General features: G+C 40.5%; 1 protein-coding gene across 1 annotated transcript in view; it reads left to right on the top strand.

Moving 5' to 3' along the window:
* LOC113406796 (calcium uptake protein 2, mitochondrial-like) overlaps nt 1-9,390 on the top strand; it is a 254,715-nt gene that overhangs the window by 225,034 nt on the left and 20,291 nt on the right. Inside the window, exon 7 of the mRNA XM_026653524.1 lies at nt 7,154-7,219. Coding sequence (XP_026509309.1) covers nt 7,154-7,219 — 66 coding nt within the window. The remainder of the gene's footprint in view (nt 1-7,153; nt 7,220-9,390) is intronic.

Raw genomic sequence — 9,390 nt, 5'->3', positions numbered from 1 at the left:
TCTGCCATTTCCAAGTTTCCTGTTACTGTTTCTCCCTCTTCACTAAGAGGGAGAACCAGTTGCCAGAACCAGCAACACTAGAGCTTTTGGGCCACAGGAATTTCAGATGCTTTTCTCCCCTCTGACAGAAAGGCAGGGGTTCTGTTCAATATCTTATGCTACACCCATCACCTGAGGGTTGAAATGGGTGACACCTTTATTCATAGCAAAAAGGGCAAGGAAAGAATCAAATCAACATTTCTATATGTTCCTTCCAGTTTCATGCTAAAGACGCATAGCTAGGCAAACCTGCACTGCCACTGCCCATCTTATACCTGTATCCACCCAACAAGTAAAAGAATTTGTCCACAGATTTCTCAGGTGCTTTATATGTATGCTAAGGATACAACTACTTTTTCTGAGAGTAAGTGAACCTCATGCCATCCAAGCCCTGCTCCTAATATAGAATTATTATCTTCCTCATGGGCATTTCTGTGGTGCTCATGACTACAGTACTTGAGTGCTTCCCAAACACTGATGAATTGATCTTCACAGCACTCCTGTTGGGTGGGGAGATTTTGTCCCCATTTTACTGATGGGGAGTGAGATATAGAGAGCAAGGCCAAAACTGTCCACTGATTTGGGGTGCCCAAGTTCAGATGTCCAAGGCCTGATTTTTCATATGTTCAAGACACAGCTCCTTTTGGCATCAGTTGCAGTTATGAGTTCTCAGCATTTCTGCAAATCTGGCCCCAGGTATCTCAATTTGGGCACACAGAAAATCCAGAGCACGGTGGCCACCAGTGAAAATTGAGATTTGTGACTTACCCAGCATCACATTGGAACTCTGTGACAGATGCAGGGGTAAAATCCAATTCTCAACTGCCTTAGTCAAGCGACCATCCTTCCTCTTCGTGAAATCCCCTGTCTCATTCACTACACATCTTCCATACCACCTAAGCCGGCTACACAATGTCCAGCTGGCCTGCCTCCGTACTGCAATGCGAAAACATCAGTACACCCTCGTGCTTCACATGATTTGCTTCTTTGCCCTGGTGTCCCTCGCTGACACCTGTTGTCACCTAAGGAGGGCAGGGACCGCCAGTGGGGAAGCCTGCACTCCTCTCTGGTCCCATGGCCTGCTGGGGATATCATCTGGTGGCTTCTTCATGGAGCTGTGAGCCTGAGTGTGTACCTAGCCCGGTTCATGAACTTCCCTGGCACCTGCACCCTACGCAGATGAGCACCGGGGTCTCCCTGTTGTCGCAAAAGGGGCATCAGTTTGCAGCCCTGACTTACCTTCCTACCGAGGTTCTGGCTGCACTTTTCCCTACACCTCCCAATCCTCTCACATCCCATCCGGGGCCCCACAAAGTCGCAAGACATTCTTGCCAACTTCCTCCTGGCACTGGCCAAGACTGCCATCCATCACTCCAAGACAGGGCCGGCTTTAGGAAGTGCGGGGCCCGATTCAAATACCTGGCGGCGGTCCGGGTCTTCGGCGGCGGGTCCTTCACTCGCTCCGGGTCTTCCGCAGCACTGAAGGACCCGCCGCTGAAATGCCACCGAAGACCCGGACCGCCACCAGGTGAGTAAAAAAATTTAAAAGGCACCTAAGTTAGGCGCTCTTCTTTAGGGCGTGGGGCCCGATTCGGGGGAATCGGCCTAAAGTCGGCCCTGCTCCAGGAGGAGGAAGCTAGATGGAGGGGCGGTGATCTGCTCATATTTTTGTTCCCTTATCTGATCACACTTCCAGGCAGAATTCCTCTGGGCAATGTCCACTGACTCCTTAGACAGCTTTGAGGAGCAGTGGGGTCTGGGGTTCTCTACTCAGTGACCCCTTTGTATCCCTCATTATTAACCTCAACTCCTGATCCTGTTTTCTGTTCCATTGTCCCCAGAAATCACTAGTAGCCTGGACTCAGTTGTTCTGCCCTCTTAGCTGAGGGGTCGGGCCTTTAGCTTTGGGCAGGGCTATACCGACCTGTCTTGGTAGTACTAATAGATACATACCTTCCAACTTCTGCAACAAATGAGGCAGGGTCCCACAGACAATAGTCTCATTCATTACCCAGCCCTGATTCATTCCATGAGCCCCATCCACCCTGTGCTCTGAATGAAAGATCCTCTGGAGGAAAAAAAAAAAGTATGTGATCATGTAATTAAAGATTGTATCATAATGCATAGTGAATTAAAGTTGATTAATTCTAGCATTACTGAACTTTTGAGTGCTTGCCTTTTCAATCTTCATGTTCTTTTGGCTTAGTACAGGGTATGTAATTTCCTATATTAAAAAAATAAATAAAACTGGAAAAAAATCCATCACATGGAACCATATTGACTTCTACATGTGTCATTCACACTGTTGGAATCTTTAGATCTGCAGCACAGATCTCTACACTTGAACTAACAAAGTAACTGATAGCTGTAATAGGCTGTCATCCTCTGTGTAGATCAGCCACTAAACGTGATGAGATGCATACTTTGCCTGTAATTTTGTAACTGTTTCCTTATAGCAGAGGAATCATGGGTTCAATTCCATGTTTTGGAGGAGAGTGTTTTCTTGTGGCTACAGACCCTTCTTACACTGTCCACCCAGCGGTGCCCTCTTCTGTCCACCCCCCGATCTGTTCCTGTCCCCCACCCTGCCGCAACTTAATCTGTCCTCCTTCTCCCAACCTGCTCCTCTCCCCTCTCTGCTTCTCTCACCTCTGCATTTGAGTTAGGCTGCTTTCTCTTTCTCTTCATTTCACCCCATGGGCCACAGGGGATTATTCAGCGCATAAGAGAGACAGACTCCTAGCTCTCAGCTTCCATGGCCAACATCACAGCAGCTTCTGACTGCCAGAAGGAGCAATTGCAGAGAAAGTCCTGGTCATCCCTGCAGCTCTAGGCTGGAGCATGCTTAGTGCAAGTAAAATTTTCATAGAATTTAGCTGTCTGCCTCTAACAAACCCCTACTGATGTGCAAACTGTGATTTTTCAGAGGCTTATCAGTCAGCCAAATTTCAGTGCATTTTTGTGAGGACAGCAAAATACACTTCTCTAATCCCAAGGCTTCCCCCTGTCAAATTTCAAGTCCTTGCTCTAGAGCATGGAAGCACTAGAGCTTCTCAATGAAATGATTGTAAGAAGTTTTTAGCATCATCAAAAAAACAAACACATTCTTCCAATGGATGAACTGTTTCAGATGAAAGTTTCACACAAAAAAATCATCCTAAAGCAGACAGCAAACAGAAGATTTTAGTCTGAATGTTTACACTTCGGCAAAGTTCTAAAAAACTGAAGATAGGGTCTTATAATGAAAAATGTTAGATGAGGTAAACTAGAGGCATTGCTCCCTGGTCTGCCAGTAATAAAAACTCACTGGATTTAGTCAACTACTCAAAAGATAACGGATTAGTGTAATGACTGGTTAGTATTTCCCTTTTCCTACACTGCACAGATGTGGTCACACCTACAATCTCTGTATGATTTAGACTTTATTAAGATAGTGAGCGAAGTGAATTGTTGGTCTCAATATAGTTCCTAGCTGACAAGTTGTGACCCTGAATCCCTTTATGCAAACTGGCAAAGGAAGCACCCAACACACTGTTTTCAGAACATTTAGCCAAACAGTGTCTTGTAAGTTATCTTATAAAAACTATTGTCCCGCTGATTGATTGTGTATATATTGATGCGTGTTTGGTTAGCATGTAAAGAATTTTGTATGTGTGCTGGAAATATGTTCCTCAAATATGTTCAGACCCAGCAATCTGAGCAGACAGGACAAATAACCTGATTGCCTGTGTCTCCAATGTAAATTGAGCAAGGTGAGGCCAGAGACAATAGTACATTTTCATCTAGGGTAAATGAAGTGATTAAGCCAATTGAAAAAGAAAATTGGCTAGCGCATGAGGAAGACATTTTGGCATCTACACAACAGCAGGGGAGAGGAACTTTGTGTTTAGTTTTCAAAGAATACATTTCAAAGGTCTTCTGGACTATAAAAGGGAGGACAGAGGACCTCTCAGTTATCCATAGCTTAGGGAACAAAGTGGACAGCACCCTCTGATTCCATGAATATTGGATCCTCTGTCCTGGAGGGTTGGATATGGTAGTAACTTGATGTAGGTAAGAAAACTGCTTAGGCAAAGATTGTAACTTGCTAGTTTTAGTCACTAGAAAGCACGTGTTGTGTTGTGTTGTGTTTTGTTTTTTGTTTTTAACCATACCTGTATCTTTTTCTCTTGCTTAGTATCACTTAAATCTCTGTTCTTTATTAATAAACTTATTCTTAGTTTTACTATGACCATCTCAGTGCTGTTATATTGAAGTATAGAGTGAGTCCTCAATTAACCTAACAGGCTGGCATGTGTACTGTCTCTTTGGAGGCAATGAACTTAATGATTTCTGGGAGGATCCAATGAGAGGGACTGGACATTACAGAGGGACACCTCTGGGGAACTTGGAACTGGGATTCACTGATTATTACCTGCATGGCAAAATTAAAGCTGGCAGAGTCCAGAGGAATTTCCTGGTGAAGCAGACAGACTAGTGTGGCAAAGAGTGGACACACAGTCTAATCTTGCTAAGGCAGAGGAGTAAAACAGTGGCTTATGATTCTGGGCTGCCCTGAGTGGAGCACCAAACAAGTGCACATCACAAAAAAACTGGAAGCCAAAAATTAACTGAACATGGACAATGAACTACTCTCTCACTCCTGGAGGTGTGGCATACAATACGTGTACGGTCTCCAGCGCTAACAGTTCCACAAGAACTAACTTCAGTGTATAATTCTAAAGATGAAAAATTGTTTCATTTGTTTTTGTTTTCAAAAATGAAGAAGTCTATTCTACTAAAGCTAGTCTTCTTCTGAGAAGATTGCTTCTTAATAATATATTTCTTTGGTAGAGAAGCATCAATTATGCATAATATGCCTCATCCTCTTTGACTTGTTTTATTTAAAGGATGATGGCCATTAGTGTATTACTGTGATGAACTGATATAAATATTAAACACAGATAAATGTTACAATGTGATGAGAATCTCTTACTTAAGGGCACAGTTCTCTCTATTCCACTGGAAATTACCACCTCCTCTTCATCCCACCCCCCTTGTTCTGGAAAAACCTCTTCAAACTTCTGAAAAGACCAATTACCGTAATTTTTTTTTCTAGAAAGTGGATAATGAACTTCACGGTTATTTATGTACAGTTTTAGAAAACAACAAACAAGTCTTATAGATAGCTTTCTTTCAAAATTACACTTTAAGCCTAGACATGTGAGTGAGTGCGCTCAACGGATTGTATATTTTAAAAAAAATTCTCACAAGCATTGAAACCAATGAAAAATCACATTTCTTTGGTTTGTGGAAGAATAAAAGTTTTGCTGCTTCATCTCTTGTGTTTTCATGTAAACAAAAGGTAGAAATTCTTCAGATAAGAAAGTAAAGGGGAGTTTTCAAACAAATTGGCTTAATTTTTCCACTTGTGAGCAATCATGAATTTGTCCAAAGCAGAATTTGCTATTTGCTATGAAAATGTGGTTCATTACCAGAAGAACTTCATGCTCCTACAAAGGCAATGCTTTTACTATAGGCATCAAAGGTACTGCAAGAACCAGAAATAGGACATCAGCCAAGGATAAAGGCCTCATTGTGCTAAAGATTGTAAAAGGCCTCATTGTGCTAAAGCATGTTGTAAAAAAGCCAGTCCCTGCCTCAGAGAACTCAGAATCTAGGTTATGACAAGACACAACAGGTAGATTAGACAAACAGAATGAAAGGGGTTGGAGAAGAAGGGTAACAACAGTGTGAGCAATAAACAGTTGCTGTTTATTGCTTGGCTCACCATCTGCAGAGCCATGTCAGCCAGTATTGCTTTTTAGGCATCATGGCAAAAATGAACTAAGGAGGGATTTGAAAACAAAGTAGTGGCTTTATGGATTTTGTTAGGAAGCTTTTCCCATTAATAAGGGACAGCATCAGAGATGGCTCAGAAATGTTTGAGAGAGAAAACAGACTAGAAGATGGCAATATAAATATTGGTTTTAAAAACATCTTCCCTAAGTGACTTGAAATCCACAGTGATCTGTTTATGTCTATGCCTGTATCCCAAATGTAATGACAAGTTCCTTGTTCTTTTATTTTTGCTATCCATTTGAGGACTGGTACAAATGTCTATGAAAGGTAGGTGAACTTTGCTATGTACTATGTTAACTCACTTGATTTTGTGAGTATGTTGACTTCTCAAGCTGTTTGTGAACAGTTATAAAATATATCCATTAAGAAAGCTTGCTGCTGAGGGTGTTTCTGAATGATACATACATATTTATAGTAAAGTGCAGATTAATAGCTGTATTTTTCCTGATACAATTATTTTAAATATTTTGTGTGCTGTTTGAAAATTTTACCTAAGTGACTTTTGAAAATGAGACTAACTTAGGCTCTATGCGACTTTTGAAAATGAAACTTAGGTGCTTTTTGAAAATTCTATTCATTGACTCATTCAAGAACATTTTATTTTTTTTAAAAGTCCAGGCCACATTTTGATTTAAAAAACAAAAAGTAGTTTCTCTGACTAGCTAGTTAAATTGCTTTGAATTTGAAATTAGCTGGTCTTGTTAACCATATGGTACCTTATTTAAACAGACAAGTTTTTTGTTGTCTAGAGGGAGGGTTTTACACTATTTGAGAACTATCCCAAAGCATTTAAATATGCATTGGTAAAGTAGTTGGGGTGGGGAAACATAACCATATTTTCCACTTTCATATTCTTATCTCCTTATTCTTATGATCCTGGATGCAACATCCCTGAATCTTGAGATTTTTCAGGGGTGGATGGTAAAAAAAGATGCTCCCAATATAAGAGAACCTCTGTCAGTAAGACTAGAATGACAAGTAAAAAGACAGCTCATTACCCAGTGTTTTGCTTGAACTTATTAAGCAAGAGAACTGTGATGGATTGGACCTCTGTAGAAAAGAGGGAGGAAGGGTAAACATTTGGGCAAAATATCTTTTAAATATATAAAGGGTTTTTTAACAAAATAATTTGATGGTCAGAAAACAGGGCAATAGAAAAATATGAGATTAATTAAAAGGTGAGGTTAATAAAAAATATTCCTGAAATACAAATACAAGAATCTTAAGCCAATCAAAGTGTTTACAGATTCTCTGTTTCTGTTGTTATGTTTAGCTTCAGAAAATCATTGGGAAGCAAGATGACATGAGAAAAGCTTCTGGACATGAAACAGTATCACAGGTATGCTTATAGACAGTAAGTTAATCATTTTCCTTAAGCAGGTTTCTATAGAACTTACACTAAACTATGTTGGTGTTTTTTGCAGCGTTTATAAATTAATTCATCCATGTCAACTCTGGTACTTCTAATTAAATGAAAGTGCATGATCTGTCCTCTCTGCTATTTAATTTTGGTAAGAGAAGTATTATAAATGTTTTTCAGTTTTACTTCTGAGTTTCCTAATAAAACATATTAAAGTAATGTACTTCAGTACTATGTAGCCACTCTGTTATTTAGAGTCCATAAGCTTGTATTTAAAAGCAATGTTTTTATAATTTGTGAAAAACTGTGTTGATAGAAAGAATAATATATTGTTACATGAGGAAAGAGGCTGTATCTCAGATAGGTAAGTTCCAAGCCATATAGGGCTTTATAGGCTAAAATCAACGCACCCAAGAACCAATAGGCAATCAGCGCAGACTATAGAGTAGCTTCCACATTCTGCATCAGCTTCAGTGTCTATTGCTTTACAATGTGGCCCCTAATCTTGTGTTGAGAAAGGCATGGATTACGTTAGCCAGGTCCACATCCAATGAAAATGGTTGCAGTCTCTGGACCAGTTGAAGATATAAAAAAGAATCCTAGACATAATCTTCCAACAGTACTTGGGGCTCCCACAGATTGATAACTTTGTTAACAAATGGCTACCACAATCCTCAATTAAAGGAGCAGATATAGTCCTCCTCATATCTTTTGGCTGCCTCCCTCAATCTACCAACATTACCTAATTTTTTCTCAGACTGAGCTTCAGCCAGCTAGCTGTCATCCACTCTGTAATCTCTACTAAACACACAGATAAGGCATTCTATACCAATGGCTAGATTGTATGAGATTGAGAAACAGAGTTGGGAGTCTTCAGCATAACACGTTATGTTTGAAGGTAGCTGATAAAACTAACAATGTCAGTAAGAACACATTGCCAGGAGGAGATGAATGCACCACCACCACTAGTGCTTTCTCTGTCCTGCACCCAGATTAGTACCCAGATTGACAGGGGTCATGGAGATCTGAGGCATCTATGTATTTGAAAGTTGTCTCATCACAACCTTCTTTACAATTTAGCTAAAATTGGAAGATCAGATACTAAGGTGATACCTGGCTAGATTGTCATCGTCCAGCAAGATGGTGAAGAGGAGCTTTCTTATGAAAGCCAGCAATCTGCAAGACACTGATAGTCTCTACAAACTACAGAACCAGTTCTTCCTCACTGGCCTTCTACAAACAGGAAGACATGATTGTGGTACAAAGTATTCCTAACATTAAGTATGAAGACCTGGTGTTTGCCCCATCAAGATATTGCTCTGCCTCCATAGAAGCAGATAATTCAGTCTAAATTTGCTTTACTTTCTCGAAAGTAATATACAATTCCCTTTTGCTTTGGAAAATTTTATCAGCCACCAAATGAAGACAGCTCAGATTAACCAGGCTGTCCACTATTCATAAAAATAGTGGATTGAGGTTTAGCCAATACTAGGTGGAAGCAAAAATTCTTTTCTTTGCCCCATCACAGTTACAGCATAAGAATTCAAAGGACCTTTATGATGCAATTGGTCACATTTAGCTATGAACACCTCAGCTCTCTAGGAACTAATTTAAGAGTTGAGACTAAGGGCAAGTCTACACTCAAGTGCTACGTCAGCGCAGCTGCATTGATGCAACTGTGACGCCGCTGCACATCTGGTGAAGACACGCTATACGACAGGAGAGCACTCTCCTGTCAGCATAATTACTCCACCTCCACGAGAGGCAGACGTTATGTTGACGGGATAGTGTCTCCCGCCGACATAGCGCTGGTGTGGACAGTGCTTAAGTCAATGTAACTCACGTCGTTCAGGGGTGTGTCTTTTTCAAACCCGTGAGTGACATAAGTTGCATCAACTTAAGCAGTAGTGTAGACCAGCCCTAAATATCTTAACTGTGCTTTAAACCGTACTCCAGATTGTTTCCTCAAAGGACTCTCATTAGAAAAATCTGAAATAATATTACCTACACAATATAATGTAATTTCTTAAAGGGTCACTTTCATCTGGAATTCTAGTCAGTTTTAAAAATACAAGTTAAAAATAGCATTGGGTCATACAAATCCCTCTGCCAATTTTTGTGGTTTTATAGTCCTATTTTCTTGTTGTTTA

This window comes from Terrapene carolina, unplaced genomic scaffold (genome assembly GCF_002925995.2).
Source record: "Terrapene carolina triunguis isolate 2854851 unplaced genomic scaffold, T_m_triunguis-2.0 Scaffold139, whole genome shotgun sequence".
NCBI classification, from domain to species: domain Eukaryota; kingdom Metazoa; phylum Chordata; order Testudines; family Emydidae; genus Terrapene; species Terrapene triunguis.
The sequence above is the reverse complement of the archived record's forward strand: the minus strand, read 5'-3'. Positions and strand labels throughout refer to the sequence as shown.